The following is a 16239-nucleotide window of genomic DNA, read 5'->3' as shown; positions in this document are numbered from 1 at the left end:
TGAATGGCAGCCGTCACAGTCAGACTCTTGTGAAATGTGATTAGGATCTATAAATACTCAGAAATAAACATAATTGACAAGTCTCTGCTATGAACATTCTTCCGATTACAGGAAGAGGAAGATGAATACAAAATATAACAAATATCCAAGTTAGGAAATATGCAGAATACACGAAAAGAATCCGCACACAGTAAACCTACCTCTGACTCTTTGTCGCTTAAAGAACCCAGGCTTCCAAAACTGTGGTTGGAGCTTTCATTGTTTGTTGAGGCCTGTTAAACAAACATAGGTAGGAGAAAATAAACAACATGACCAAGGTACAGAACTGTGAAAGACAAAGGATCAGTTTAAGTGAATCAGGATTATCATGCCTCTGAGAATAAACCAATTGGTAAAAATAGCATATACCAAACAAAATATGTGAAACCAGCTTTCTTTTCGTTAAACAAATAGCAACTTAGCTTTATCATTTTAATGTCCATCTACTAGTTGGAATTATCTACGAAATAACCTCTGATCTGGAACATGGTGTTACCCACCTATCATGTACAAATGGGAAAAAAAAATAAAAATGCAAAGAATGAAGTTTCTCTTGTCCCGTGAAGGTTCTACGTAGAACACATCCTTAATTATATCTTTTACAACAATCTGCCATACGGATACTTATATAATGACACAGTTCACTTACGTTTCAGTAAAACTAAAGGAGGTAGAGTAGATTCGTGGTTAGCAGTATTCACCAGCTATAATGTGCCTACCCTATTCGACACTATCAGATGAAAACATTAGAATTTAATAGCTATCTAAGGCTGGCAACAAAGATGGCAATTTTGTTGGCCAATTTGGCCCAAATTGCTGCATGTGTGGAGCTCCATCCAGCACGGAAAACGAAGGAGTGCAATTAAAATTCAAAACATTTCAAACATTCCCAGGTGAAAATACAGCCAGCCACTGACTTGTCAGTGTTTGCACCATCATCGACTCACTGAAGCGCTGAGCTGTCGGATCTGTCCACTGTGGCCATGTTGGACACAAAGCTGAACATTACTGCTGAATGCCTGGATTTTAGCTTTAGACAGATCGGGTGACAAGCTGCGGTGAAATTGTTCTGGACTGGATCTAGTAAATATGGACATGTACAATTGGATGGGCAAATACGGTCCATGTTTCTTGTCGGCACATAACCGTAGGACTATGCATTCTCCCACCTGCTCCGAGGACAGTGGCAGGTGGGGAGCTTGACTGGGGCGGTACACCTGTCAAACCGTAACGCAGGTGTCATAAGGCGAGCTCAGGGAGGACAGAAACCTCCCGTGGAGCAGAAAGGCAAAAAATCCGGACGTTACGTGACTTTTCAAGATTGGAGAAACACACATATGCCAATACGATCGGCACATTGGAAACTTAAACACAAAAAGACATGGCAGAGGATGAAGCAATACTATGAACATTGAAGTTTATTACGTAAAGAACACTGGGTTCAATATTCAGGGACACTGCGTCTAGTACATACAGCATATGGATTCTTGGGAAAAAAATGATTCTCCTTTTAAGCAAAATGTAGTCACATAAAGGATACCTAAAAAATGTTCACATTCCACTTTAAGCAGCATTGGTGCACACTAAAGTGTCACTGGGACACAGCAATCACCCCCAGAGCACTAATGATACATGTCTGGTCCATGCTGCCTTCACAGGAATCAGCACCAGACAATTGCTTCTGTTCTGTGTCCATTAAAACATGAAACCTCTACTGACACCTAAAACCTGGCAACATCCAGTGTTTACAATTCAGGGAGGAGGAAGCAATGCATCTTCCAACAGGGTTGGCTCTCACTAAGACAACAGATTAATCCAGTTCAGCCATCTTGTGGTTTCACGTGCCTCCGTTCTAAATGTAGCTTGCACTGACTGTATCCTGCATTAATTAGTGAGCACTGAAGGATTAATTACAAACGGTAGTAAGAGGTCCACATATCTGCCAGTCTAGCAAGAGGAGGTTAACGGAAGTCATGACCTAAAGCCGTTCAGGAAACTTGTGCTGAAAGTATCAAACCTGAGTGAAAGACTTGTGACTGTCCCCCTGCCACACAATATAAATTACCGTCATACAAAGGCTCAGGAGACGGTGCTTTTATACTCATGGACTGATAAATGGAACGGACCTGTTGGCCTCCTCTATTTTATTCTGGCTTGTTATAAACTCCCTGCAGATCATGTGCTCTAAGACCCAGCCTCACATGAACAGATGATTAGTATATGATTAAGGTAAAACCATGGGAGAGCCACATTCCATGACAAGGTCACCGTCTGCTTCAGGAGATGCAAATATTCCTATTTTTCACACTAAGGCCTCATTCCTTAAACTGAAAGCAGGGTTTCAATATTAAATTTTTTTTTTATATATATTAAACACACAAGGAACATAATTGTACAAGCTGTATGAGAAATTCTATATAGTATACCACAAACAAGTAAAAACAAATAAGGTAAATGAAATATAGCAGCAGAGGTTTATGATTACCAGTGTAGAGGTGCACAGAAAAATATATAGAATGCTCTGTGCTGTTCTATTTATTGTTAAAAGGTAAGAGTATCAATGCTTTAGGATGTTCTAGTACAAACAGCATAAGGTGTGGGCACTGTAGCATTCCCACACAGGAGGTCTGTAATAGTCAAACCATAAAGATGCAATGCAGAAGAGTATGGTTCATATAAAGGAGATAGCATTCACCAATATAGTATATATAAAATCATCCTCATAAGCTCAAGATACTAGAAATAGATGTGGATTGTGTCAAAAGCAATCTGTATTCATCAGCTTGTTCAGTTTTAAACAAAGCGCCCCAAACACCCATGTTGATAACTTACAAGTACTGCTACAGCATATGGAGAGTTTGCAGACGGTCTGCGGTCACAGTGTGTCAGGGAAGCGGATTGGACGAGATATGTGTCTCAGACGAATAAGCTTCCCCGACACAGAATAAGCAGGGTGCCGCAGCAAACAAGTACCCCACAAATGGTACAGTTTTACTACCTGGAAGCAGGAAGGGTTCCATTTCCAAATAAAATAAAAACAGTTGCCTTAGTTCTTATTTAATATAAGCCACTCTGCTTAGAAAAACGTATATCTTGTCATGGTGCAATTTCGAGAATGTTACAAGTTAGTCTTTTATGATGTGTTTTACTTTCAGTATGTCCTATATTGTGGGTTAATTATCTCAAACAGTAATTAACCTAACTAAACCTTTTAGTGTCTGCCGTGATTGCCTCACCGGGAACAGAAGAGTTAAGGAGCTCAAGAAAGAGGGTTGCACTCTCTACACTATGTTTGCAGCTGTTTTAGTAACAAGACTTTTAAAGTCTGGCTGAGTGATTAAGAGGTGCCTTTGGAAAGTTGCTCTCCTTGTTTGGTGCTACTGGCTTGGCACATCTCGCAGTGATGTAAATCAATTGAGTCCCCTATTAGTCTAGAACAAGAAGCAATTGCACGGGCTAATCAATCCCGAAATAATATCCTGTAAAGCACGATGATCAACTAGTGGATAATATTCCTGCATATACTCTCCAAAATATAAGATTGCCTATATATTTATTATTTTTTAATATCTGTTTTATTAGTGATACTTACCATGTTCCCAGCTTTCAGCACTGACAGCGATCACCCCAGGGTCTGCAAACCCCACAGCTCCCGAATGTCAGCTCCTTACAGACTATGGCAGAATGACAGTGTTCTGTTTCCACCACGCTGCCTGGTCACCACTGTGCCACTATAATACACTATGGGGCTTATTTAATAAAATGGTGCAATGTTTAAATGTGCTCACATATACTTTAAAGCAGATTTGTCAGCAGCTCTTCAAGCATTATTTTTTTTGTTTTACTACAGAGTGTAAGCAAAAAAAAACAAAAAAAAAAAAAACAAGGGAAACATTTTAACCAGGGAGCACTGCTTGTCTTGGCTTCCAAGAGAGACGGAACTATATTAGCTTTTGGGCCACGTTCCTCTACACATCACAACTGTGAAGGAAGCCTGCCTAGGAGAGAGCTCAGAATAAAATGCTTGCTCCTGGGCGAGTGGGTAGTGCACAATGTAATATGTATTAAAGAAATAAAAAAAAATAAAAAAACGCTAGAGGACATGGGGACATCATAATATAATATGCACCATTTAATGAAATCATTTTACATAGAACATTTTTCACTACCTGTAGTCACATACATGTTTTCTTTTCAACTCATTCAACTACTATATGTTCTATAGCTTAGTACAGGCACGAAGATACATTGTCTGTACCACACAATGCTACTAACATTCTCTTGCTAATTTTCCTACTTCCCAGTACTCTACTGTTGCATTTCTCATCGCCTCTACAGACTTGAAATTTACTGTCAAGCACCATCAAACTCCCCAACCATCTCTTGCATCGAGAATTCCCAACCCTCATCTTTTCAGGAAAGCATTGCTCCAATTGTACTAGCTTGGTCCGACACACCCAATTGTCACATGAGAACAGACATGAGTGTGTCACAATTCATGAGCTATGGCCACTCATCTTGTGCCTCTTATCTGTCAGAAGACAAGGACTCTTGAGCCAGGTCCTCTACATATTGTATTCAATTTTTAATGCTGGCCATGGGTACTGTGCCTAGATTACTGCAATCTTAACGGATTTGCAAACAATTTGGAAGGTCAAGTTGAACTTTATTTGTCCCGCTGGACACAGTCCATTGTGATGGTATTTTTGACTGTTTAGGGTAGAGACACATCCAAACTGTTCAATGTTTGGCTGACCACAACAATTTAAGTCCCATGCGCTCATGCCTAATGAGACCATAGAAATATCAGTACCTGTGTGACACACAAATGTTTTAAAACAATGTAATCTAACCCAAATTATTGTTCAGAAATACGATCTACCAAGTATGGTCATTTTGATTGTACATTACATGAAAAACACTTTGGTTGCTCAGGGTGGGGGAAAACTGAACGATAATAATTAAGCATTCATTTTTGTGAACGTGCTCAAAATCTCAGGTATATCATCTCTAGATTGTTCCAAGTGTGCACAAATAATTCAAATGGTGATAATTGTTTAATAATTAGTTTTGAATATTACCCATAGATCAGTAAGATGGTCTGAAGAAAATAAATCAAAGTATTGGAAGAGTTTTAGAAACAGGTTAAAAGTGTCCAAAAAACAAGACATTACTGGTTGATTGTTACTTGCAAAAAAAATTGTCAGGTAAATGTATACAACAAAAGTGCTAGAAAATGCTTTAGCCTTGTACCTGGACCTAGCTAGGCCATTGTGTAACAGTGCCAGAAATTAGTTTTGCATACGGGGGTTGTATATGAGTGTTCCACACATCTCAGTATTTACACCGCATAATATGTTGAGACATTCCAAAAAGTACATGAGAAACCATCCCAAACAATAGCCTAATAATGTGAGCTCAAACAGATTTTTAAGATATGAGGAAGATGTGAGAGAGACAATTCTAACATTGTTTAAACTAAAGACCACTTAGCCATAAATTGACCACATAATGTTAATCTGTTTCACGGATACTTATCATATTCACAGTTAATAAACGGTTTACTATCCTCCTGTGTCTGTCATTGTATGTTTTACAGGACAAAGAAAAATGTAAGAAAGCAGCTCTAGTGCAATATGGAAGAACTATTACCAGCCATGCTGCTCTAACACAAAAGACAAATCTCAGCAAAGAAACCATTTGCTTATAACAGAAGCCACCTAATCTACCATTACATTTCTTCACAGCAAACTGAAAGTTGTTGCAGAGGCATAAGACAAACTGCTAACCCTCTAGAGACTGCGTTAAAGAATATATCCAATCTCACGTACACACAGCGGAGGCAGACATTTTGGGATGAATCATTGATAAGCTACCTAGACATTATTGAACTAGGAACTGGTGACATCACAGAGGCATTTAAACATTTCCACTCACTTTTGCCCCAACACTACAACTGCCAGTGCTTCCAGTGCTGCCGCTCACGCCCCCTGTGAATCTTGCCTCCAGCAATTCCTGCCGTCTTGGGTCCAAGCTGTGGAGTTCATCCATGACACCTGGGTAAAAGAATAACCATCAATTAACATATTATACACTGATGAATACGTATTGTAACAAACATTTCAAATGCAAATTAAGACCTGTGTCTTCATAACATACATACAAAAAAAACATTAAAGTGAACTAACATCTGTTAGACACCATTGTTCTTGTTTTGTTTTGCCTTACATCTAAAATTTAAATATTAACATGGATTAATCCAAGATCAAACAAGCATGAGTATCATATGACAAGAGATGTCAACAAACACCAAGATTAGCTGATTTTGGGAGCCCACAAAAGATAAAGAATGTATTTCAAATCTTAATACAATGGGGATTTATGTTGTACAAATTTTTACTCAGTTTAAGATGTACTCCAAGTGATATAAAATTCTATCCACTTTGGCTGGGTACACAATAAAGGTTTTTCACCCGATTAAAGGGCAATCAGCCAATCACATGATAAACGAATGTTAGGTACGTTATAGCATTAGTGTGCTAGCTCACACGATCATGTTTTATCGTTCCAAAGCACATCATACCGTTTCATTTGATTTTATAAACAAACTAAAAATCTCTATAGAATGATGTCTGACAAGTTCTGAAGTGTGTAGGCACTCACGACCAGCAGTATAGGCAGATTTCCGGAGAGTTTAGAGTCACAATGGTTACAACAAATGAAGAGCACAAATCTGAAGGTAAATCTTGTAAAACGTGTATAGTGTGTACACATGAAGTGGTATTCTGATCGGAACTTTCAGTCGTTGGTAAAATCATTAACGATATCGCATCAGGAGAAGAAATTTTCTGTAGTGTGTACCCAGCGTTTTTACACAACCAAAATTGTATTTTTTTCTTTTACATCCACAATTAGTCTAGTGCAGAAAAATATACTAGTCACCATGTACTAACCCAGGATGAACAGTAATTGGCTTTAAGGCTACAGTGATCAATCTGAATATAGAACACTGCTTCCAAAGTTTTAGGAAGTATATCACATAGCTGGATTACTCACTGGTCATGTATGCAAGATTTGCATGTTATTCAACATTTTGTTGTTTTTTTTTCCTAGCTAAGCCACAACGCCTGCGTTGTTTTATGAATGGCTACTATCGTCCACCATCCACGGTAACACAATTAATTCCTTTTAAAAAAAATATTTGACACAATTTATGTTAACAAGAAAACATGTGACAAAATATAAATCCAGGCCACACACTGCAAAACGTGAACCAAATTTGTTCGACACTTACTAAATGCATCAATACGAGTATTTTTTTAAAAAAAATTCTAATCTAAAATTGCAAATTATACAGTTATACAATCCTCCTTAAACATCTAACACCCTACTGTATTTTTAACATTCCTGACAAACCTTGCATCTCAGTGGTCCAGGGCATCCCACTTAAGAGGCCAATGGGCAGAGAGCGACACTGCGCACATACGTAGTAGACTTTACGCCTGCAGCCACAATATTGCAAAGCAGCTAAATGCATGCATGCAAAATGCAATTCTCTGGTCATTGGCCACTTGCCCTTTAAGCATGGCCTACTCTGCTACTCAGGGCAGGTCACACTCAATGTTAAATATTTGACAATCCAGCAGATGAGGCAAAACAATATACGTTGGGCCCTGGGGTCAGGCCTCTGACACACTGCACGTACTACAGCAACATCACCCATTCCCATCCTGCAAAAAGTGTCAAATGCAAACTTCAGACTTCCTTACTAGTCAGTTAAACAGCACATCGTAACACCCACCGTTCAGATCGATTCCCAACCACAAGAGCATATGTGCGCCAAATATTACATACACACGGCGCTTATTCTCTGCCGGTACTCATCGGTACTCAGTACCGGCACCTTTCGGGGGGGGACTCACCATTCAGAACCACGCATGCGCCAGGAAGTCTCGCGTCACCAGTAATTGGTGGCGACGCGAGACTAGCCGGCGCATGCGTCGGGGTTGCCTACAACTGTTGGTATCTCCTGCAGACGTGCGCGCTCCCGCGGGATAAGATGATTGAAATGCGCATGCGCGTCTCCATCAACAAATTTATTTATTTATTTATTTTTCTTCCATGTTTGGTTCCTTTACAGCAAGCTGTGAATTACTCTATATTGCATATGCATAGGTAGGAGTTCAATACACTCAAAAGAACTATAGTAAAAGTTTATTTTATACATGATAAAAGTGTATACTAATCTTACAAAGTGATTTAAAGTTTAAACTGGGCAAAATTGTATATAGACAATGAAATTCTACACATGGTAAAACTTTATGCAGATCTGCAACACCCTCAACATGTCTGTTGTTTTATTTAGAATGGAGTGATAGTGACACACAACGATCAGTCACAACATTAAAACCAGTACAACAAGTGAAGTGAATGACATTAATTATCTTGTTACAATGACACCTGACAAGGGGTGAGATATATTAGGCAGCAAGTGAACAGTCAGTTCTTGAAGTTGATGTGTTGGGAGCAGGAAAAATGCACAAGTGTAAGGATTTGAGTGATTTTGACAAGAGACAAATTGTGGTGGCTAGACGCGTGGGTTAGAGCATCTCAAAAATGGCAGGTCCTGTGGGGTGTTCCGGGTATGCAGTGGTTAGTAGCTACCAAAAGTGGTCCAAGGAAGGACAACCAGTGAACCAGCGACATGGTCATGTACATCAAAGGCTTACTGATGCACATGGGGAGCGAAGGCTAGCCCGTCTGGTCCAATCCCACAGAAGAGTTACTGGAGCACAAATTGCTGAAAAAGTTAATGCTGGCTTTGATAGCTGTCAGAACACACACTGCATCACAGCATGATGCGTAGCCACAGACCAGTCTATGCGCCCATGCTGATACCTGACCACCGACGATAGCGCCTAAAAATGGCACACAAGCACCAGAACTAGACCATGGAGCAATGGAAGAAGGTGGCATAGTCTGATGAATTACATTTTTTTTACATCATGTGGACGGCCGGGTGAGTGTGCATCATTTACCTGGGGAAGAGATGGCACCAGGATGCAATATAGGAAGATGGCAAGCAGGCGGAGGCAGTGTGATGCTCTGGGCAATGCTTTGCTGGGAGACCTTGGGTCCTGGCATTCATGTGAATGTTACTTTGACACGCACCACCTACCTAAACATTGTTGCAGACTGTAACAGATTCTGGATACTACTACTACTAATCTTGATTAGCGCTGGCTTACCTGAGGTGCGGAGTCTAATCTCCCCGGTGTTCGCCAAGAACCGCCGCAAGGCGGGGTGGGCTTCGCTGCCAGGAGTCGCAGGTCGCGGTCCTCAGGTTCGCCCCAAGATGTAGTACAGCGGAGTGGAGCGGAGGTAGCGGAGTCAGACAAGCCGGTTCGGTACACAGGAATGGAGTCAGGCAGAATCAGAAGGCAACTCGGAGTCAACAAGCCAGGTTCGGTACACGGGTCACAAGAACAGAAGAATGGTCAGCAAGCCGGGTCGGTACACAGGGATAGGAGAGCCAGGGTAGTCAAGCAGGCAGAGATCAGCACACAGGAAGACACTGGAGACTGGAAGACACAGCAATCCATGAAGCACAGGAGCCAGGAACAGGTAAGTGTTGCTCTGACACTCAGCGAGTGTCAGAGTGAGGTTTTTATCCTGACAGGGATTCAAAATCCCCGCCTCTAGGTTGAGGTCATGTGACCACCTCCGGGTGCGGTCACGTGGTCCTGGATGCGGAAGTGCTGCTTCCGGACGGAGCGGCAGGGATCAGGTAAGTCCGTTACAGTACCCCCTGCCATAAAGGTGGACTCCGAACACCTAATAGGGTTTCAAAGGAATTTGTTATGAAAGGATTTAAGTAGACGGGGAGCACGCAGATCAATGGCTCTCACCCATGAGCGCTCCTCAGGGCCGTAACCCTTCCAATCCACCAAAAACTGTATGGCACCTTGAACTTTACGAGAATCTAGGATAGTTTTAATCTCGTATTCGACTTGATCCCGATCTACAACAGGAGGAGGAGTTCTGGATGAGGTGGAGAATCTGTTGGTTACCATCGGTTTTAACAAGGAGACATGAAAGACATTGGGTATGCGTAAGGAGGGAGGCAGATTCAATCTAAAGGCTACAGGATTAATAATCTCAGAAATAGCGAATGGGCCAATGAACTTGGGAGCAAATTTTTTACTGGGAACCTTTAAACGAATGTTCTGGGTGGATAGCCATACCCTGTCATCGACTGAAAAACTTGGAGTCATTCTCCTCCTTTTATCGTCTAGGATGGCAGCCATAAAGAACAAAAAAGGGGGAGTTAGAGATGGCCTCATGGAAATGGTTGTTATGGGCAAACTCGGCCCAAGGGAGAAGATCCACCCAGTTATCTTGGTTACTTGAGATAAATATTCTTAGAAATTTCTCTAATTCTTGGTTAGTTCTTTCAGTAGACCCATTGGACTGGGGATGATATGCGGAAGAGAAGTCAAGCTTAATTCCGGACTTGTTGCAAAAAGACAGCCAAAACTTTGATATAAATTGTGATCCCCGATCGGACACAATATGTTGAGGACAGCCATGGAGGCGAAATATTTCTTTAATAAAAATATCGGCTAAGGAGGAGGAAGAGGGAAGGCCTTTAAGAGCAATAAAGTGAGCTGTTTTAGAGAAGCGATCCGTGACCACTAGCACCACAGTACAGGATTTGGAAGGATAAAATCCATGGAGATCTGTGACCACGGGTAATCAGGAATGGGTAATGGAAGCAACCATCCATAAGGCTTCTTCCTAGAGGTCTTGTGTTGAGCACATTTGGAACAAGCCGAAACAAATCTCTTCACATCGCCCAGCAAAGAAGGCCACCAGTAACTTCGGGACAACAAGTCCCAGGTCTTGCGGATGCCGGCATGCCCAGAGAAGAGAGAGTGATGAGCCCAGTTAAGGAGCCGAGTGCGTAGACGTGGCAAGATGAATGTTTTACCCGGAGGACAACCCTTGTTCAGGTGTGTAGTTGCCAATACTTGACAGGGATCTACAATGAATTTGTTGTCTGCCAAGGATTCCATGTCGGCTGGATCAAAAGAGCGAGATAAGGTGTCTGCCTTCGTATTCTTGGATCCAGAGTGAAAAGTGATGTTGAAATCAAAGCGTGAGAAGAATAAGGACCACCTTGCTTGCCGAGGGTTTAGACATCGAGCGGTGCGTAAGTAAAGCAGATTCTTATGGTCGGTATATATGGTGATAGGAAATTGCGCCCCTTCTAGTAGATGTCTCCATTCGGAGAGAGCCAGCTTGATGGCCAGGAGCTCTTTGTCGCTAATCCCATAATTCCTCTCAGCGGGTAATAAGCGACGGGAAAAGAATCCGCAGGGATGAAGTTTTCCAGAAGGGCTTCGCTGTGACAGTACAGCTCCAGTGCCAACGGAAGAGGCATCTACCTCCAGGACAAATGAACGTGAACAATCCGGCTGTTGAAGAATGGGTGCAGATGAAAAAAGAGACTTTAATAATCTAAAGGCTTGGATAGCCTCAGTGGACCAAATACTAGCGTCAGCAGATTTACGGGTCAATGCCGTGATGGGAGCCACGAGAGAAGAGTATCCTTTGATAAATTGACGATAATAGTTGGAGAATCCTAGGAAGCGTTGGGTGGCCTTAAGACCCGATGGTTGGGGCCAGTCAAGTATGGCTTTCAATTTTGTGGGATCCATCTGTAGACCAGTGCCAGAAATGATATATCCCAGGAAAGGAATTTGTTTCTGCTCGAAGGTGCATTTCTCTAATTTGCAGAATAGATGATTTTTTCGGATACGAGAAAGGACCTCCAGTACATGACTGTGATGAGATACTATATCTTGAGAAAAGATGAGAATGTCGTCCAAGTAGATGACTACGGATTGATACAAGAGGTCTTGAAAGAGCTCATTCATAAAGCCCTGAAAGATAGCCGGGGCATTACATAACCCAAAGTGCATGACCAGGTATTCAAAGTGGCCATCTCGGGTATTGAACGCCGTTTTCCATTCATCCCCCTCCTTAATGCGTATAAAGTTATACGCTCCTCTAAGATCTAGTTTAGAGAAGATGGTGGCACCCTTAATACGGTCGAACAATTCAAAAATCAATGGCAGAGGTTACCAATTTTTAATGGTAATAGCATTCAATCTATGCAAGGGCGGAGACCCCCATCTTTCTTTTTTACGAAGAAGAAGCCAGCCCCAGCTGGGGAGGCAGACTTGCGGATGAAGCCCCTTTTTAGTTTTTCCTGGACGTACTCCTCCATAGCCTTAGACTCCGGAAGAGAAAGGGGGTAAACACGGCCCCTGAGAATAGGTTTACCAGGTATAAGATCAATGCCACAATCCCAGATTCTGTGAGGAGGGAGTCTTGTGGCCTCTTGTTGACAAAAAACGTCAGAGAAGGGTTGGTATGGTTCAGGCAGAAGAGACACTGGAAATGTTTGGAAACGTCTGGAAATGTCTGGAGGCACCACCTTCTGGAGACAATGAGAGAAGCAGAACTGTCCCCAGGACAATATGTGACCTGATTTTCAGTCTAGGGTGGGAGAATGGAGACAAAGCCATGGAAGTCCTAGGATGACTGGGTTGGTAGATTTCTGAATTACCAGAAAGAAAATCTTTTCCCGATGAAGAGCTCCGACCTGGAGAAGGAGGGGAATGGTGCGTACCAGGATGGACCCCTCAGGAATTCTTCTCCCATCAATGGCCAGCAGTGAGATGGGTTGTGTGGGAATGGAAAATTGTTTGACTACTGCGGCAGAGATGAAATTTCCTGTGGCTCCGGAGTCAAAAAGTGCAGACTGCGGGAAAGTATTATGTCCTAACTGAAGGGAAATAGGAATAGTAAGACAATCATTACTACAAGGAACTGACTGACACTGAGAGAAGAGGCCCAACGATACAGCTCCCGAACTCGTTAGGCCCTGTCGTTTGGGACAAGAACTTAGAAGATGGCCACCTTCTCCACAATACAGACACAACTTGTTCCGAAATCTCCTCTCACTCTCCTCAGCCGACAGGCGCGTCCTCCCCAGTTGCATAGGTTCTTCGGGAGGAAGAACAGGTGTTTGGAAGTTGGGAGCCAAGCGAATCATACTGCGCTGAGATTGTTCTTTCTCGGAACTACGCTCCTTGAAACGCAAATCAACCTTGACACAGAGGGAGATGATATCATCCAGAGACGCAGGGAGTTACCGAGATACCAGCTCATCTTTGATCCGGTCTGAAAGGCCCTGCCAGAACGTAGCAACTAGAGCCTCATCATTCCAGCGAAGTTCAGAGGCCATTGTTCTGAAGTGGACTGCATACTGTCCCACAGACTGGTTTCCTTGGCGAAGACGTAATAAGCCGGTAGCGGCATTAGATACCCTTCCTGGCTCATCAAATATCTTCTTGAAAGTGGACAAAAAGGTGTTGAAGTTATACAGAATGGGATCATTCCTCTCCCATAAAGGGGAAGCCCATGCTAACGTTTGACCGGACAATAGTGAAATCACATAGGCCACATTAGCTTTTTCGGAAGGGAAGTTCCCTGGCAACAGCTCAGCTCAAACTGTATGTTGCATTGATTTGAAAATCTTCTACACTATTTGGGGTCCCCATCGAACTTAGGTGGGTTAGGTATCCGTAACTGCGAGGAAGAAGCTGCCGCTATGGGCGGTGGTTCTGGGGCTGCAACCGCAGGCGCAGGTGGTCCGCTAGCCACCAAGGTGTTCTGGACAACATCCAACCGAGTAGATAAACTATTGAGGAATTTTAAAAGTTGCTCTTGGTTAGCCTCTTGCTTATCCATCCTTCCCACTAAATGCTCCAACAGATCTTTTGCCGCTGAATCCATGGTCAGAGCAAACTGTAACAGATACTGGGTTACTATTACTAATCTTGATTAGCGCTGGCTTACCTGAGGCGCGGAGTCTAACGATCTCCCCGGTGTTCACCAAGAACCGCCGCAAGGCGGGGTGGGCTTCGCTGCCAGGTGTCGCAGGTCGCGGTCCTCAGGTTCGCGCCAAGATGTAGTGCAGCGGAAGATGCAGAGTCAATCAAGCTGGGTCGGTACACAGGAATGGAGGCAGGCAGAATTAGGAGGCAACTCGGAGTCAATCAAGCCGGGGTCGGTAAACGGGTCACAAGAGTAGAGGGATAGTCAGCAAGCTGGGTCGGTACACAGGGGTTGGAGAGCCAGGATAGTCTAACAAGCAGAGATCAGAACACAGGAAGACACAGGAGACTGGAAGACTCAGCAATCCACGAAGCACAGGAGCCAGGAACAGGTACGTGGTAACTTGTTGCTTTGACAAGGCTGCAGTGTCCAGGTAAGCTTAATATAGTCTGTGGATAGTAAAAGCCGCCTCCCAGCCACGATCATGTGACCACCCAAACCAGGAAGTGCTGCTGTACACAGAGACAGGAAAATCAGCAGCATGAAAGCAAGTAAGTTTGTGACAGGTCTTATGTGTGTGTAGTTTGTATGTTCTCCCTGTGTTTGCATGGGTTTCCTCCCAATGCTCCGGTTTCTGCCCACACTCCAAAAACACACTAGTAGGTTATTTGGCTGCTATTAAATTTACTATGTGTGTGTGTATGTTAGGAAATTTAGACTGTAAGCTCCCATGGAGCAGGGACTGATGTGAGTGAGTTATCTGTACAGTGCTGCGGAATAAATTGTGATGATGGTACCAGTCGTTATTGCAATTATCTCACAAAAAAAAAAAATCCTTTCCCCATTCTTACTTTAACATACTTTGCTTGTGAACCCAACTATAAACTTCTCTGGCGTACTTCTAGCTCTCAACCAACCACAGTTTGCCCAAACAGTGACACTCCACATAATCATATCTTCTTCTAGTACTCGCCACCACTTCCTTGTGGAGTCCATTATTCTTTTACACCACCTCCCATACTGTCACTTATAATAGGATCTTCAATCATTTCTGGCAGCTGCTATTATCTCCTTTTTATGATTAGAGTGAGTAACTCGAAGAACAGGCGTCAGATAGCAGGAACTGGGAGGTTTAAATAGCACTCCAAAGTGCCAGGGCCAATGGGAACGGGTCATAAGAGAGAGTGGTAGCTGACACATGCGCAGAACGGAAAACCAGATGGAGACTGTAAAGCAAAACACTGAGTTCAGGATACCCTGGTCACCGCTTATGAGATAGAGGTAACAAAGTCGGTACCCGTCCACGGGGCCGGTGTGTGACAATACAATACTAAAGATGTTTTGATGTTACTTTTTTGAAGCCTCCAATGCTCTATCCATTATATTTTCAACAATAATATAGTTAGGACTCTAGATATTACTGTATATAGAGCTCTGCGCTCTGTTTCAGCGCAGAGCAGCACCATATGTAATATTTATGTATTATACATAATGGAGGTGGAGCGACACGCAGTCTGCATGATGATTGATATCATTACCATACATACGTGCCCTGTGCAAAGTCAGTTCACAGACAAGTGGCTCTCAAACACAAATATCCTTGGCTCTATCTTACAGTCTATCTGTAAGTAGGATCTTTTTCAGCTCAAGCAATTGTGTTCTGAATACTGAGTTATAGGCTGCCCAAAAATGCCATTTCACAGTAACTTTTCCCAAATATGAGAGCGTTGTTTGCATATTATCACTAGGAAGTAGTTTAGAACACTCTATAACACTTTTCAGTGTTTCACAGAGGCCACTAATAAACAACCATATTGGTCCAAAAACTGAACTGTATAATTTGGTGATTATTTGGAACTAGTGGACAAGCATTCTACAGCTTCAATATGTTGCTCTAGTTAAGCCTTACTGATCCACAAAGGTAAACAAAATGGTACAAAAAAAAGCTAGAAAAAGAACTGAGTTAATCCAAAGGACAGCCAGATGCGTTTGAAGATGACCTTTCACTTTTGACCCAATACATTTTTATATAGTGCCACATGCATTATGTAAGTGTAAAAAAAAACAAAAAACAGACTTTCCCCTCTAATCCCTCCACCCGGAGTATTAATAATACACAGAGTACTATGTAAATAACGTATTATATAAAAATAAACAGTTATACCAAAATGAATTAGATTAATGTAAATGATATGGAGTATGGTGTCTACCTCACTCTTCGGAAACATTTGAATTCTAAAATGCATAAAATAAAGCCTTCTGTAATATACAAAACTCATCAAAACCTCCCTT

The 16239-nt window shown here is 42.3% G+C and overlaps 1 protein-coding gene across 6 annotated transcripts in view; it reads right to left on the bottom strand.

Moving 5' to 3' along the window:
• Positions 1-16239, bottom strand: part of TLK1 (tousled like kinase 1) — a 227892-nt gene that overhangs the window by 35804 nt on the left and 175849 nt on the right. For 3 of the 6 annotated variants that reach the window (XM_075180660.1, XM_075180659.1, XM_075180658.1), the window contains exons 3-4: positions 5977-6095; positions 201-272 (exon numbers count right to left, since the gene is read on the bottom strand). In XM_075180660.1, the coding sequence (XP_075036761.1) occupies positions 201-272; positions 5977-6090 (186 nt within the window). In that variant the 5' untranslated portion in view covers positions 6091-6095. Of the gene's footprint in view, positions 1-200; positions 273-5976; positions 6096-7840; positions 8002-16239 lie in introns of those variants that run through there. The other 3 variants (XM_075180656.1, XM_075180657.1, XM_075180661.1) reach the window with 2 other exon arrangements.

The sequence above is a fragment of the Mixophyes fleayi genome, chromosome 7 (assembly GCF_038048845.1).
Source record: "Mixophyes fleayi isolate aMixFle1 chromosome 7, aMixFle1.hap1, whole genome shotgun sequence".
Lineage (NCBI taxonomy): Eukaryota > Metazoa > Chordata > Amphibia > Anura > Limnodynastidae > Mixophyes > Mixophyes fleayi.
Note: the sequence above shows the minus strand (reverse complement) of the source record. Positions and strands in the feature narration are given on the sequence as shown.